This window comes from Lepidochelys kempii, chromosome 2 (genome assembly GCF_965140285.1).
Source record: "Lepidochelys kempii isolate rLepKem1 chromosome 2, rLepKem1.hap1, whole genome shotgun sequence".
Taxonomy (NCBI): Eukaryota; Metazoa; Chordata; order Testudines; family Cheloniidae; genus Lepidochelys; species Lepidochelys kempii.
The window spans coordinates 229,186,300-229,203,457 of record NC_136381.1 but is presented as its reverse complement, the minus strand read 5'-3'; the positions used below and the strand labels follow the sequence as shown (position 1 = coordinate 229,203,457).

The following is a 17,158-nucleotide window of genomic DNA, read 5'->3' as shown; positions in this document are numbered from 1 at the left end:
CCCCAAAATAAAAATTTGGTTCCTGCACAACTCTTCAGGAAACATTAAAATATTTCTGTCATGGGTCACATTCCAAATGCAATATATTATTGGGAGAGGAGAATGTACTATGAGGATAAAGTTATTCGTTTAATACTTATTCTTTGTATTGGAATAATCTGAAAGATGTTTTTGGTTTATATCTACAAGAGTTTTACATATAATTCAAGTGTCTTAGTAGAAGGATGATTACATTTCTGGCTATTATATTATAATCTACAGTTCCCTAAAGGTTCAGCTCCTACTATACAAAGTAAATTAATTCAGTCTCCCAAAATGATTGAAGAGCAGCTGTTGATTTTCCATGCTGTAATTTTTCTCTCTCGTTGATATAACCTTGTATTGTACATATGAAAACAATTAGTAGGGAAACTCCAATAGGCAAATAATTCCTCCATCCCATGGGATAGATTTCTGTATCTCTTAGCCAGCTGTGTAACTTGTGTGAAATGCCTGTTGACTGACATTTCAAAATTAGAAGAATGAAAGAAAACCATCCTACCAGAAAAGTTTCAGGAAGTCTAAGAAGATTTGGATTACTGTATGCTTTCCAGTATTAGGAAAATATTGTTTTAGCCATCATCTAAGATTATAAAACTAAAGCATAGGGCAAAATGCCATAAACACATACAATTTCTTTTTTATACTCTCTGCAAAATTCTTTGGGCTTTATCCTGATCTTTTAGACTTATGCATGTACTACTTTACTAGTATGGTATCTGTGTTACTTAGTTAGAAGGGCATCTACTGAAGCCGAGGAAAATATTCCTAACAAAATTCTCTTCATTCAAAAATTGAGTTAAGAAAATCATCACGAATTTGCTGCAACTTTCTGAAATTCAAAACTATTCAACCAAATGTCCCATGGAAGCTTTTCACTATCTAGATGTTTGTGAAAAATCAAAGAGCCAGTTCCTGTAATTAAAAAAAAAAATCACACTTTCGAATTTTCGAAAGGCTGTTAGAATAGTAGTCCGCAAACACAAGACTGGGGGCCAGGGACACCCGCGTTCTGTTCTTACCTGTGCCTCTTCTATTGCACTTATCACCATAGGTGCAGGAACTAGGAGAGCAGCACCGGCCAGCCCGGCCCTGGGGTCTCAGTTGCCGCCATGCACCCAGGGCTCTGTTACCACCCCACATGCCCGGGGTCCTGGCTGCTGCCCCGTGCTTGGGGCTTTGCTCCCGGCCTCACCTCTGGGGGGTGGGGGAGGGATGGTCAGGGGAAAGGGGACTGGCTTTTAGCACCCTCACTATTAAAAATGTTCGAGTGCCACTGCTTATCACAGTGAAATCTGAGCACCTATTGGCCTGATTGCTGTTTTACACTTTAATCACAGTTTACAAATGGTATTTAGTTAGCCCTCACAACGTTTGTATGAAGTAGGCAAATAGTACTATTCCCATTTTAGCAATGAGGGAACTGAAGTTCAGAGAAGTTAACTGACCTGCCTAAGGCTATACAGCAAAAAGGTATCAGAATCAGGGTTAGAACTTACGGCCTAAATTTATGACTGTTGATTTGAATATCTCCATTTTGGGGGACTAATCTGAGACATTTTGGAGAGTCTAATTTTCAGAAGTGCTGACTATTCACCCTCTGATCTACCAAACTATGGTGATCCCTCACACAAGCATTTTACCATTTCTAAGCCTCCACTTCCCACTCTGTAAAATAGGGTGATGTTCTTTGCCAAAGAAAAAATTGCAACTTTGTAAGTAAAATTTAGCATTATCTAATCCACTGTTGAAATGGTTTATTGAAAATTTTCAGTAAACCAGGTTTTCAGTAAATGAAAAATGTCTATAAAACTTTTAAGAAAAAATAAATTAAAAATAGTGACAATTTTTGGAGGAAAAAAACAGAGTGGGTCAGTTTTGAACCTTGCAAAATGGAAACATCTCTGACATTTTTCAGGGGAGTTGTTTTGGGGGAGAGGGAGTTGTTAATCTTTGATCATTTCTAGTGCCAAGTACTTGCTACTCCCATCAGTTCAAATGATATGATCAGTATCCCAGAAAGTGTGGATTTAGGCATTTGAAAACTTTGTTTGGAGTGACTTGAATGCATATTTCTGAGGATTAGACATGGGGTAATGATTTTTACCATGGCAACCTGAAATTATAATAAATACTGGAGCTTCTAAAGGCAACTTAAAATGATGAATTTGAGGAGTTACATTTTCCACTCAGAAATTGCTGACTGTTATGTGTTTGAGTGAATGGCTCACCAAAATAGAGGGGTATCTGCCTCTACTGCTCAGCTGTAGATGTTTGTGGAGTAGCTGGCAAGGATTCATCTGTGAGCAGAATAGGAGTCTATAGTATCAAATCTTTAACCACATTTCCCTTTGTGTTGAATGAATTATCAATAATAGTAAATAAGTTGTATTAGGAACTGACAATCATTTCTGTTTATCATATTGATATGTCCCCAATCAAATTCTTTATGCATTACATATCTCCACATCTACAAACCAGAATCAAAATTTTCTGTTACAAACTTCAGTTCAGGAGAGATGGATGAAAAGTGGAATTTTCCTTCCAGGGAAAAGTCTGATATTTTGAGACAAAAAAAATGTTCCACAATTTCAAAAATTTCCATAAGACAAAAATTCCAAAAAAGTTCCAGTCAGGACCATTGAATAATTTTGCTCTGATTTTTATATGATCTATAACCTTATAATCATGATCTAGTCCATGCATTTTACTTAGGCTAAGATACTAAGAATAGAACTGTTTTAATTAGCATTTTGGTATAATTTTAAGGTTAGTAACATTTTGTAGATTAATCAAAGACCCGATTCTGTTGTCGTAAACACAGCAAATCATAATGCATTTCATATGACAGATCAGTTGCTCAGCTCTTAAGTAAAAGCCAAGGCTCATTCTTTCCTTCCATAGAGAACCAAGCCAAGAGACAAACATTTATATGAAAGACTTGAAATTTTGCAGTTCTGCCAGTACACTGCATCCTCCCCTCTGAGAGGCAAGGCTGGCAAGACCACGGTGTAGGCACAGGTTGAGTCCTCCAAAACCCATATTGATCAGAGAAAATGTAGTTTAATCAAAATCAACATGTTTGATGGGAACTTTATTGTTTTATTTAGATAATGTCAATTCATTTTGTTTTGCCTTTATAGTCTGTTACAATATTAAATGTAATAAATTACAATCAATGTAATATGTCAATATATTTAAGTGAATATTTAATAGACTATAAAAGTCCACATGAATCTAAATGGTAGTTAAAACATTTCAATACTATCACAATAGAGCAAGAAAGTCAGAACTATTTCTTTTGACCTTTTCCCAAGGAAAATTTTGTCAAAATTGACACATTCCTACAAAACATGTCTATTTCAAGGAAATTCCATCTCTCAGCAGAAAACTATTCTGTCAAAAAAAAATTCTACAGTCCAGCCTTTACACACTGTGGAATGTGTAACCTACATCACTCCTTGTTTTTGACGGACCAAGCTTTGAGTCTCCAGGGTCCATAAGGTGGTGATTTGTGACTTTATACATCTCTCCTAGGGAAGGATAACGGGTAGGCATTAATTGAGTCAGAAGGCCAAACCAATGTATTTTAAATCATATTTACAGATATTCACAAAGTCAAAGATTTAGCTGGCACAAAAGATATATATATATACTATATATAAACTATATATACAAAGATTCACTAGATTTTGTTTATGCCTAAATTCAAGGCAGAAAACTTATAAGAAGATAATTAGAGAGATGCAACTGCTTGTATTATATCTCGCTATCACTTTTTTTGTAATATTCAGTTGTGTTAGAATTAAAATACACTGATCTGGGTTTTTACATCAGATCGAAGGGTATAGATGTATTTCAAGCAAACTGTTCTGTTGTTTTAAGGTTTGGAGGAAAAACCTTGTTTGTCTGTTCAATCATGGGCTTCATTTTGTAGCCACCAGAGTAGCTCTCATGGTGGTAGCAATGATAGACACTATAGGGAAGACAAGATTCTAGTCTTCTTACTCCACGTCATCCAAGACTGTTGATACAGACAAGGCCATACAGTCAAAGGACAAAGATGCCATTTCCAAGTTGTTTCTTATCTACAGCAGTTCTCTTCCTTTAATTGTTCAAAATTGTCCTGCTTGTTGAGTAATCACCATACCAACTTGCATTTGCAAGAAGTTTGAAAGTTGAACTCAGTCTATTTTACCACAGAGCTTTAAATCAACTTTCCAGATCTCAGAAACCCTTCTGACTCCAGTCCTGCTTAACTGCTCTAACTCTCTCAGCCTTACTTATTATAAAATCTGTTATTTTTAGCTTTTCCCACTTCTTACAAGCATAGAGTGCCTCATAGTACAAACAAACCCATTTAAACATCACAAGATCTCCCTTAAACTTGATGCTACTTTCAAAATAGTTAACTTACCACCAATCTAATAGTGTTTATGACTAAACTGTGTGATCTCTTTAGAAATATTTCTGCACTAAATATTCCCAGTGTCAAATTTTGTGCAATTTAGGATTTCACCATTGTTACTGTGCTGCGCACCAGGATGGCACAGGGGACACAAGTTGGATTATCCTGTTTCTAAAGCACAGCTCACTGGGACTTGAGCTAAAGGAGTTCACATTAGCTGTGTTAGCATTTCAAGGGCCTATGATGTGCAGTTCCAATTCCAACCAGAAGTGGGCAGTAGTACATATACACAGTACCCAGTTTTTCACACTATCATGCAAAGTAAATACTAATGTAGTTTAAATTAATGATCAAAAATATCACTTGGATTTGACAAGATACTAAAAGACAAATCCTCTGCTGGTGTAAAACATCATAGCACCATTGAAATCATCATAGCACCATTGAAATCAATGGAACTGTGAGGATTCCCATCAGCAGAGGATCTGATCCTAAGAGATGAGTTTTTCATTCTCTTGATTTTTACACTGTATAATTAAATATAGTAAACTCCACTTAGAGTTTGTATTGCCAAACTCTGTTGTGTCACCCATATCCTGTATACATACTGCTAAGTGCCTTTTCAGAAGGATAGAGTGGCATTTTCATGTAGCCACTAGATCTGGTCAAACATTTTCCTCCAAGTTTCATTGATTATAAATGACTTTTGAGAGAAAAATTTATAATTTCAGGAAAAATTAACATCATTTGAAATTTTCTGATTTTTCAACAAAATTATTTTAAATGAAAATTTTCACTTGGGGGGAATAGACAGGTGGAAAAACGAAAACAAAACTGACAAAATTCTCATTTAGAATCCATTGAATTTGGTTTGTTTTTTCAGAAACCGCTGCAAAAAATTTCAAACGAAATAGAAATTTTTCATTTTGTTTCAAAATTTTAAGGGATAATAACTCCTGTTTTCAACCAACCCTAGTAGCGACATCTTCTGCCTCCTGGATCAGTGTGGTGTTGGTGCAATCCATGTGACAGGGAGCAGGGCCAAGGTGGAAGAGTTTGGGGGACAGGCTCTAAACAGGGCATATTCTCTTCTTAGAGAGGCAGTATTTTACCCTATAAAATGTATAAAGACTACTGCTGCTTAGGGTTGCCAGGCATCCGGTTTTTGACTGGAATGCTTGGTCGAAGCACGGCTGACTGGGCCGTTAAAAGTCTGGTTGGCGGGGCAGCAAGGCTAAAGCAGGCTCCCTGCCTGCCCTGGCTCCACACAGCTCCTGGAAATGGCCAGCGTGTCCCTGCGGCCCCTAGGCACAGGGGTGATCAGGGAAGCTCCAGCGGCTGCCCGAGCGCCAGCTCTGCTGCTCCCATTGGCCGGGAACAGCGGCCAATGGGAGCTGTAGGGGCAGTGCCTGTGGGAGCTGCACAGAGCCAGGGCAGTCAAGGAGCCTGCCTTAGCCCTGCTGCGCTGCTCACCGGAAGCTGCCTGAGATAAGCGCCACCTGGCTGAAGCCCCAACCCACACTGCAACTGCCTGCCTCAAGTCAAACCCCCTACTGCACTCTAACTCCCTCCCAGAGCCTGCACCCCCTACTGCACCCCAACCCCCTGCCCAGCCCTGAGACCCATCCCGCACCCTAGCTCCCTCCCAGAGCCCACACCCCAACCTCCTGCCCCAGCCCTAAGCCCCCTCCCACACCCAAACTCCCTCGTGGACCTGCACCCCAGCTCTGAGTCCACTCCCACACTCCATACCCCTTGACCCCAGCCCGGAGCCCCCTCCTGCACCCAAACCTCTCATCCCTGGCCCCACTCCAGAGCCCACACTTGCAGCCAGAACCCTCACCCCTCCTGCACCCCAACCCTCTGCCCCAGCCCAGTGAAAGTAAGTGAGGGTAGGGGAGAGCAAGTGACGGAGGGAGGGGGGATGGAGTGAGTAGGGACGAAGCCTCAGAGAAGGGTCGGGTGTTTCGTTTTGTGCGATTAGAAAGTTGGCTCTAAAGAGAGTTGACTCTAAAGAGAGTAACATCCTCTCCACATGTTTCCAAGACAAGGCATCTGGGGCAGGAAGCCATGGGCCAATGAGGCAATGTTGTTGGTTATGTTGTCTCAGCTGTGGGGAGCCCAGAAGTGGAGGGGATCTTTGAATTCAGTCAGAGACTTCTGGGGCCTCCTGAATATGCTGTGGATCTCTGCTCAGTAGGGGTGCTGGAGGACCCAAAAACTGCCTACTCCATAGTGTTATTGGCCCTACCTCTCAGAGGGGAGGATGCAGTGGACTGACAGATCTGCAGAAGCTCTTCTATGTAAACATTCACCTCCTGGACCTATTCTTCCTGGAAGGGAAGGATGAGCCATGAATTTTATATAAGGGCCAACTAACTGAGCCCAGTCATATGAAGTGCATGATGATCTGCTGTGTTTATGAAAGCAGAGTAGGATCTTGGACTAAACTGCAATGTTCCTAACCTATTTTTAACATATCGTATTTCTCAACTGTTCAAAATGTATTAAAATTGTATTGTTTCAATAATGACTTTTTAATTCAAACTACAAACAGCATAATGTATTTTTAAGTAGTTTTATATAAGTCCTGCTTTCAACATAAGCATTATACAAATTTCCTAATCTTAAAGGGACACCTTAATCTTAAATTTCACTTCATCTGAGTGAAACGCATCACTTTGAGTGCCTTGTTGTGCTGTCCCTGGGTCAGCCAAGGAAGGGGATTTTGACTTGTGAAGGGGTTTCTGCTGCAGGGCAAGAGTACAGTGTGACGGGTTTATACCCAGCATGCTGTCTGACACAGTAGCATAGCTACACCACCAGGGGCATTGAGAGGACAGAGTCAAGATTCTGCCTGCTCCTTACAGCTCCCACCCACCTGAGTGGGGAGGGGCTAACTGCTCCACAAAGTCTGATTCCCCTCTCATGCAGTTACCTGTTATGTAGATAGCTGCCACAGGGGTATAAGAGGGCACTTTGTACCTCCTTACTTTCCTACACGGGTGCCCTAGCTGTGCCACAATTTGGCCTATAAAGGCTGATGACTAAATTCTTTGCATATCAGTTCAGCAAAGTATATGTTCTCCATTTAATGCCCACTCTACACTGGCCCATATATTTAGAAATGGTCAATTATTTCATCTCTAATTGGTAATTCTAGGAGAAGTGTAAATTGGCCCAAATTTGCAGTTTTTCAGGGGAATTGGAATCAACACTTCTAATAGCCTCTGGAGCCTATGGTGAAGTCTTGCTTAATGGTATGAAGGAAATTGTTTGCCCTGAAGGAAGATGTTGAGTAAGGTCATGTGAGTTATATGAATCCCAGATGTGGCACATTTTTATTATACTTGTCAGAGGAAGCTGATACACAGTTACAATATGATTAGAGGTTATTTTAGAGGTAACATTACTAGTTTTGAGCTGACTACATGACTATGTTGGTACATACCATAACATTAGCATAGTATTTAAAAGCAATGACCAGTTCAGGAGTGTTTGGATTTTATCTAACGTTGTCATTGTCTGACATGAAATGTGCCAATTTTATAGTTCCAATGCTGACCGGGCTCTGTATAGACTGACTATAATAGTCTCTAAGAATCATTAGTAACTAGGGAGATTTGCAAGTTTTAATATCCCACCCTGCAACCCTTACTCAAATGAGTATTCCCATGGCTGATTACGGGTGGGAGTATGGGTTTGCAGAATTGGGACTTTAGTATGTAGTGTCAAGTACTAGACATCAAGAACATGTTACTAAAGATGGGTTTCCAGTAGTGTCTATTAGCAGGAAGTCAAGCCTTTCTAATAGTATTAACCTTGTTATAATGGTTTAACAGACCATCAGTGGTTATTTGTGAAAGCTTTTGAATGTCATTTCATTAAACGTTTATATTTTGTATTGTGTAATAAAACATCTCTTTGTAAAATGAAACCTTTCCACAACCATTACTAAATTTTATGGTTTCAGAGTAGCAGCCGTGTTAGTCTGTATTCGCAAAAAGAAAAGGAGTACTTGTGGCACCTTGGAGACTAACAAATTTATTTGAGCATAAGCTTTCGTGAGCTACAGCTGAATGCATCCGATGAAGTGAGCTGTAGCTCACGAAAGCTTATGCTCAAATAAATTTGTTAGTCTCCAAGGTGCCACAAGTCCTCCTTTTCTTTTTGTAAATTTTATGGTTTCACCTTTACATATGTTGATTCGACAAAAATAATGGGTTTATTAAGGAAAATACATGCACTAGAATTTGTTAAAATAAAGTGCGGTCAATCTCTATCATTAGAGAAGGTCTTCTCTTTTAATTTTCCAGTATAAGTAAGGATCAGTGACATGACATGTAGAGAAAAGAAAGTGGGCAGTTTTAAATATATAACTTAGGTGGCCATGTGTTGAAGTTTGTGCCATATGTTTATCTTTAATGGCATGGATGTTGCTGGCTGTGATGCTGAGAACAGAGTTTGCCATGAGATTTGAAAAACGCACACCAGAAATAAAGCAATTAGCATACAGCTTCAATGTATTTATGTAATAAATAACAAACCCCGAACAATTAATTTGTGACCTTTTACTTTAGGGCTTGATCTCATCGGCAACTCCAGCAAAGTTTTAAATTGAAATGGAAAACTCTTTGGCCTGATCTCTAATTTCTTGTGCACTAAAAAAGTTCTCTTTACGTATCTGGGTGAATTCCTGGCTCCACTGAAGTACACGGGAGTTCTAGTCCTTGACTTCAGTGGAATCAGGATTTCATCCTTTGGCTTTTTTGGTGAGCAAAGAATACAGGCTTGTGAGCTGTGTACATGTACAGATACTTTTTTTTTAATTCCATCGTAAGAAACTAAAGGACTGTGTGTAGGCTGCTTGATGCAGAGCTAGTGAGACAGATTGCTGAATTGGTTCAGGGCAGCAAATGCTCTGTAACAACCTTTAAGAAGGGGGAAAGGCAGACTGAGAAATAATGGAATCAGTGACTCAGTACAAAGCTCTAGCTGTTAATTATTTTTCTTTGTTGCTTTTTATAGTTTTACTGTAAGAGTCTGTGTGGCTTTTGAAGGTCAAAGTATTTCAGATAAGATAGGTAAGAAAGTTTTATATACCTATGAATTATTTAAGGCTCATTGATTTAAGTTGGATATTTTGACTGCATTCAAAGAATACAGCATTGAGTCCTTTATAAATTAAGAAAATACTGTCTGTTTTTGTTTTGTTTATTTAAACTGAGCAAGTTGCCAAAATAAAAGTAAGACTATTTTGTAATGCTCTTAAAAGAAAGAATCTTAGGAAATAGAAATAGAAATTGTGTACAGTACATGTTGACTGTGAAAATAAAGTTACAGAGATTAACTCAAATTATACATATTCTGCACTTTGGATCAATGCCTAGTGTGCTGTAATCTAGCAACCCATTTTGAAATGTAGGCTTTTATTTTTACTGGAAAGAGTTTATTGACATTAGCTATAATTTTGTTCACCCTTTTTTCTTTCCATGTTAAATGTTTCATATACTTACATTCTCTAGCACTCCAAGCTGAATTGCAATTAGATTCATTGAAACAGAAAGGAGCTGTTAGAAGGACCCTCTTCTTTGATTACCATCAATCACATCATTTCTTCCCCATTGTGATAGAAAGACAGAAACAGCTCCGTTGCCGGGACTTTGTTGTTTATCTCCGAGTAAGTGGTTTACAATATTCTTGGCTGTCATCTCATAGTTTTAGTATTATGGGAGGAATAAAAGAATAAAATATAGAAAAATGGCAGTCATGTTGTTAATCTCAGAAATATGAATGATCAAAAAGTAAAAAGCACTTATCATGAACGTTCTATAATCACAAAATTAAATGTGAGAAAGACCTATTAAGTCATCTTGTCCGTTCCTTAGTCAATAAAAGATAGTTCCATACAAATCTTTTGCCCAGTTACGTTCAAGGAATGGGGCTTCCCATGGGCGAATAGTCCTCAGCCACATACGTTTTAATGTCAGGAAATTTTTCCTGCAATTCTGCCTAAGTTTTTCCCTTTCCTAAAGCATGTATATACTGTGTAAATCACTTATTCTCTCTATGGTAAGATAACTGCATTAAAATATTAAATTTAATGATAATTCACTTTTCAATATCTATTTCAAAGGGACTCCGTCAAGCAGTTTAGGGCTAAAATGTAGGTTTTGTGAAATAAATATAATTAGATCTTGAAATGTTAATAGAAACATTTTCAGGAAACAACAAACAAAGTTATTTGGATGTAAACAGTCGCACACCACACACTGATGATGATCTGGTACATGAGAACAAAACGCTGAAACTCATTAGAAGATAACTATAAAACAGAAAGACTTCGGCAAATCAGCTAAGCTCTTGGTGTCCCAGTTTCTTCAGCTATGAAACTAGGATAATAATAGTTACCCACCTTTATAAACCACTTTGAGACCTATGAAGGGAAAGTAGGACATAAGTGCAAAGTAATAATGATAATGATGACTTGTCCTCCCTTCATACATTGATCCCCTCTTTTTTCTTATATGATGGCTCTGGAGTCCTAAATAGCTAATATTAAGCATCTATCTGCTTAATCCACTTCCTCGGTGAAGGAAAAAGAAGTGAGGGTTATCAGTTGAGAAAGTCACCGCATTCATTTTGTGCGGAATCCTTGGAAGACCCATAGCAGCCTCATGAGCATATTACCACCAAATCCCTGTAGCTAAGAAATATATGGAGCCCACTGGAGTATTGCTTTAAACCTTTGTTCAACATAGCTGTCAGGTCTGAAGAGATGGTTTAGCAGAGCTGTCATTTAGTCTTTGTCTTCTCCTCCAGGATGACTACTGCTCTCCAGTCTCCAAGAGTGGGGCTTTTGTGGAGGTATATTTATGAAGGAGAAAAGATTACTGTTGCTCACCTGTAGTTGGAACTGCTTAATGCACTGTCTGGGTAGGCATTAAGGCCACCCTGGAAAGGCAGAGGAAGGTGACGTGGGGATAAGAAGGGCTTTAGCAGTATATAAGGGGCTGCATAGGCAATAAAGATGGTGGACTTTTACCAAGGCTGATGTGTATAAATCCTTGGTTATGGAACAAACCAACAATATTGCCTCCACAGATCCACACGTGCCCTCCCTCCATTCCTGCCAGGTGGTCAAGAACTGATGGGAGTTTTAGATACGGCCTCATTCTAGGCTACTGCTTTGAAAAAATTCTGAGTCTACGCAGCTCAGCAAGCTACTTCCAGAGTGTGGGTCTGTGGAGGCAATGTGTTCTGAGACCACCAGTTACAGGTGAGTAACCTCGCTTTCCTAACTGTACCACCTAATCAGAAAATGTCTGCAAAGACCCTCTTCAAAGAATCACTGTTTTATTCCTTCAATACAGACAAAACCCTGAATTCATGGCTGTTATCACCTTGCCTTTAGCAGCCATTTTAAACTGTTGTTTTTATTATGTGATTACCTTTCACAGGATGAAACAGAATTTCGAGATAAATTATCTCCAATCAGTGTTAGTTTGAATTACAGCTTGGATGAATCCACTTTTGTAGATGACCTAGCTGTGAAACCAATACTGAACTATTATCAGGAAAGCACTGTTAGGGAACAGGTATGGACCTTGCATGCAATATGTTCTATATATAAACATTATCTGTCACATCTTTCTTAAAATAGTGTATCATGTTCACAGCAGTTATGCAACAAGGGTTTAATTGATTCAGAATATGTATTTAATGGGAATAGAATACCATGCATCTTTTAAAATTCTTCCAGAACTACTGTTTTGATTGCATTGTAGAACATGAAAGCCCCAAGTTATAGTGGGGAAAAATTTGAAATATTCATATATTCATATCTTACAAACCATTACATACATAGTCATTGAGATTACTCATGTACATAAAGGTTTGCAGAAATAACCCCTTCATTTGTGGCATTGCTGGTAATAATCAAGACAAGGAAGTGAACTGATTTTTTTCAAGGAAGAACTCTAATACCGCTGGTACATGTTTTGAATAGGCTTTCATTCTGGTGGATTGTGGCGAGGACAACATGTGCATTCCTGATTTGAAACTTTCAGCTACACCGTAAGTTTAGACAAAAAAATAATTGTATTATGCCTAATAGAATACAGGTGGTCATTAAAACAGCTCAGAAGGAAATGTAGACACTTCTAACTCCCTTAACTACTAGATGAAATGTGAAACTCAGGTCAGTTGCTGGCTATAGCAATGCCTTCTTACTGATGCCAAGTACCAGGTTTCCAAGGACAGAGAAAGATAAATCCTATATATGGCTATTTTTGTCTATATATCTGTCCCAAACATTCACTGTACTCAGCAATGATAGGGAAACATACAACCGAACAGCTCTGCTTCCACCCCTCAATATCAGTTGATAATATGAATTGCTTTTGCAAAGGGCTTTTCACTTTATTTGTTTTTATGGCCCATTTGTTTTTGTGCTTGGCACTTGATTCTCAGCGTCATAATCTAGTTAAGTCAAAAACATGGGGGAAAGGTTATAGGTTAGGGGCAGCAAGGAATTATAGGCAGTATAATGGGTCTGGAGTTGTGCTGTCAAGGAACTGGAGAAGGCCATCGGAGGCAAGTGTCAGTGTGGAGCTAGTGTGTGTCTTCAAAGATCATGATCAGATGTATGTGTGTCTTGGCTAGGGCTGTGCAAATAATTGCTTTTTTTGGTTCACCGTCCAAACAAAAAAAAAGTTTTTAAATTGTTTGGTTTGAGCCTAAATGAAAAATTTTAAATTTTCTCGATGAAACAAAAAGCCAAAAGTCTCTCTTCTGACTCAGGAAGAATGGAGACTCAAACCCAGGACTTCCCAGGTGGGCTAAAGGCTATAAAAGGGGGCTCCACCACTCCTCTTCTGTTTTGTGAATGACACATAAATCCCCTTGTGAATCTAGCTCAGAATTTTTTTAATTGTTTTGGCTGAAACTATTTAACAAATTTGTGAAAAATTCTTGAATAGTTTTGGCTGACCTGAAATTGTATTTGTTGGTGAATAAAGTATTAGTCTGAAAAATTTTGCCCAGCTCTAGTCTCAGTGGATCTCAGGAGATGTGCTGGTTTTGGGGGCTGAAATCCTTTCTCATTCCATGATGATCAGCTATTCCTGTATAGGTAGGGTGCAATCAGAGCTTTGGAGTTTAACACAACTTGCTTTCCATATTCTGTTGTAACTCATTTTGCATGTGCCACTGTGGACAGTCATTTGCCCGGACCCCTTCCTCACTGTTCTAGAGTACACTCCCTTTTTCACAATTTGCAAATCTTTTGTGGAGTTTCTCCGTGGGATTATTTTTGTGTTGTAAATTGCATGTCAAGTAGCTGGTTGTGCATAGAACTTGAAGGCAGGTTTTTTTTTTAGAAAATTGCTACGTTTTTGAGTATAGACACTAGGAGAGCAAATGGACAAAACATTAATTGTGAATGTTTATAATCCAATTAATTATATATTTTCAAAGTTCATGATCAGATGTATGTTTTTATAGAGATAAAGATCAACTAATCATTGGAGAAGAAAATTGTGTCATGCTCATAATAAACCCACGGAATGATGGAGAAGGAGCCTATGAAGCTGAGCTTCATATAAAGATCCCACCTGAAGCAGATTACACAGGTGTTGAACGAAACCACAAGGTAATCATATTGGGGTATTCTGTGTTAAAAGAAAAAAGACTGGCACAGAGTTAAAGCACCCTGTGTATTCTAGCTAGGGTTAGATAACAGATTGGTGGCTTTAATCAAAAAAGTAGTACAAATCTTTTAAAAAGTGTATTTACATTCAAATTAGTTGTTTTATCTTAGGCTATGTCTGTACTTACGGTGGTGTGTATGGTCCATACACTTTGTGTCCCCGCACACAACATGGGTATAAATAGACAGTGAGGCACTACTAAGCACAGTTTCCAACTTTCACATGGTAAATAAGCACCCTGACTTTCACAATAAGCCAAAAATCAAGCTAATCCCATTTCAAAACAAGGCCAAAACAAGCCAATTCCTCAGAACCCCAACACGCTATGTGACTAGATCCCTCTGGCGGGCAGTCTGGGACTGTGGTAGGCCCGCTGTGCCCCTGCTTGCCTCCCACTGCCCCTGTTTGCCGGGAGCCGATTAAAAAAAAAAAAAAGAAGCAACAAGCTGCAAGCGAGAAACTAGCCAACAAGCAACTAAGCCAATTAAGCCAAAAACAAGCCCAATTTCTGCGTTTTTTTCGTGGGTTTGCCATGTTTGCTGTTAAGGCAAATGGAGTAAAGACACGCTAGAACCTTAGGGTATGTACCCTTCATGGCTCTCTTCATGGCCAAGCAGTGCCTTCCATGGCTACACTGCTAAAACCAGTGTGGTGTCCCACGGCCTCCCAGCACAAGGAAAGGCTCCAGAAGTGGAGAGGCAGTGGGGAAAGGCTCCGGCAGCTCCCCACTGCTGGAGCCTTTCCCTGCAGCAGGGTGCTGCTGGAGCCTTGCCCCACCACAAGGAGAGTCTCCAGCCACAGGGAGAGGCTCTGGCAGGGGGGGCAAAGGGGAGAGGGTCTGGGCACAACGTGCTTTTCACTGTGGCCTGTAGTTACATGTATCTTACATGTGGATGCGAGTATAGACAAGGCCTTATATGTAGGCCAAGAAGCATGAAATCATACTGATCATGTTTAGACAAAGAGGCTATTTAAAGAAGCTTGTCCAATGGAACTGTACAGTAATTACTTAAGCCCCGTCCCAGCCATTTGTTTTTTTTAAACAAATCTCACTTATTCACTGCTGGACAGTAAGATAGTATCACCTCATCTGCACATAAATCCCTCAAGCTGTTGCAACATCAACTTTTTTTTTTTTTGACTGTTGAATGTGACACACAGAGAAAGGCCCTGGGAATTGGAGGGGAGTTAATTTCCTTTCTAGAGAGAAATGTTGTTAATTGAGTTGAAAGTAATCGACAGTGTATTTCTTGATTCTTCTTCTGTCAATCTACTTTACTGATGGACTGAAAGTTGCAATAGGATAAACCCAGTTAAAAGAACTGATGAGAAGGAAAGTGAAGATTTATTGAAGATTATATTGTTAGAAATTAAAGAGAACTCCACCCCTTACGTGCACTTAAAAATAGCTTCCCTGACTCCTTGCTTCTCAGCGTATTTTTCTTCTCCTGCTCTCTCACAGTAACTCTAACTTTGTTGACCGATGTACAGGAAAGAAGCTGTACTGATCACAATCTGGCTGGGTTATTTTATTTTACTCTGTTGATCTCAAGAAGCAATAGACTATTCTTCCTGACATTGTGGGACACACTGAAGTTAATCAGAATCTTTCCATTGACTTCAGTGGACTTTGGATTGGGTCCTGGAGAGGAGAGAGTCTTCTGATTAGAAATGGTGGGGGAAAAAATTCCCACTAAAATTTCTAGATGAAAAATGCCCTTTTTATCAAAATGTTATCAAAATCTTTCAGGTTTTTGTTACGAAAAAATAACCCCTCGCTCCCCAAAATGGTATGTTTTCAACTACTGTAAAATGAATTTTTTAGATCAAAAGTTTTCAATTTCTTTGATTTTTTTTTTTTTTTGGTGGGAAGTAAAATACATTTCATGACCAGCTCTGCTTGTGAATGCTGATACAGACTTAATGAGGCTGTCTTAAATTTTCCATACATTTGCAATCCCATGTTCTGTGCACTAGAGCAGACTGATTAACCTTTCATTCACATCTCCTACTTGTCAGCCCTTATTCAGACATAGGGATTGCTATTTATGTTCTTTTTTAAAAAATAGCAGAACATTAGTCCTAGTGTGTTCATAATTCTTAGGCGGCATTACATTTTGTATAGCAGATTTAGTTTTTGTAAACTTTTCATACAGTACTGAAAGCTAACCAATGACTTCTACTGATTTTAGAACTGTAATAAAAGTATACTATTCAAACGTTATCGTTGAGTTTAATACAAATAAAAATCTAGAAAACACAACCCAAAGTGTCTGTGTGACAGCGAAATTCATATTGTACTATTTACCCATGTTATAAAATATGCATGTGGTATTTAAAAAGAAATGGACTGTTGTTCTCTATCTTCAGCTGCTTTTCTGTGCTACCACAGTTGTTCAAAGATGAATGCACAATCTCTGTCATTTAAAAACCAAATTGAAATGAAAAAATGAATGGATTAAAACATGCATCCTGTAAACCCCTAATGTTCCTTTACACCCTTTTCTCTACATTCTCATTGCGCTCTACCTCTCTGTCATTATAGAAAGAGGAAATTTGCAAAAAAGAGAAGTATTTACAACCATTTTTATCATCTTATTCCCAAAATGGCCTTACTTTCAGGTGCATTAGGTTCATATGTTTAAAGGCTGATCTAATACAAATGCTGAAAGTATAAAAGAGTGCTTACAGTTAATTCCATTCATGAATAGAGTTTAAGCATCTTAACATGGTGATAGGCCTCTGGCTTGCCTTGCACAGGGCTAACTTTCAGCATATCTGGCTTTATCAAAACAACTTGCAATGTGACACCCAAGATACACTCAGGTATGGAAGCATACGTCTCTTGGTTTGTAACCAGGGGTGAAATCCTGGACCCATTGAAGTTAATGGGGGTTTTACCAATGGCTTCAGCAAGGTTAGGATTTCACCCTATGTCTCCACAAGTGTTTGTACCACACCTAGCACAATGAAGCCTTGATTCTGATTGGAACTCTGGGCA

At 38.8% G+C, this 17,158-nt stretch overlaps 1 protein-coding gene across 1 annotated transcript in view; it reads left to right on the top strand.

The window, feature by feature from the left end:
• The window catches only part of ITGA8 (integrin subunit alpha 8), a 172,565-nt gene that overhangs the window by 73,261 nt on the left and 82,146 nt on the right, over positions 1–17,158 (top strand). The window contains exons 16-20 of the mRNA XM_073334109.2: positions 9,476–9,531; positions 9,973–10,127; positions 11,908–12,045; positions 12,456–12,523; positions 13,952–14,099. Coding sequence (XP_073190210.2) covers positions 9,476–9,531; positions 9,973–10,127; positions 11,908–12,045; positions 12,456–12,523; positions 13,952–14,099 — 565 coding nt within the window. The remainder of the gene's footprint in view (positions 1–9,475; positions 9,532–9,972; positions 10,128–11,907; positions 12,046–12,455; positions 12,524–13,951; positions 14,100–17,158) is intronic.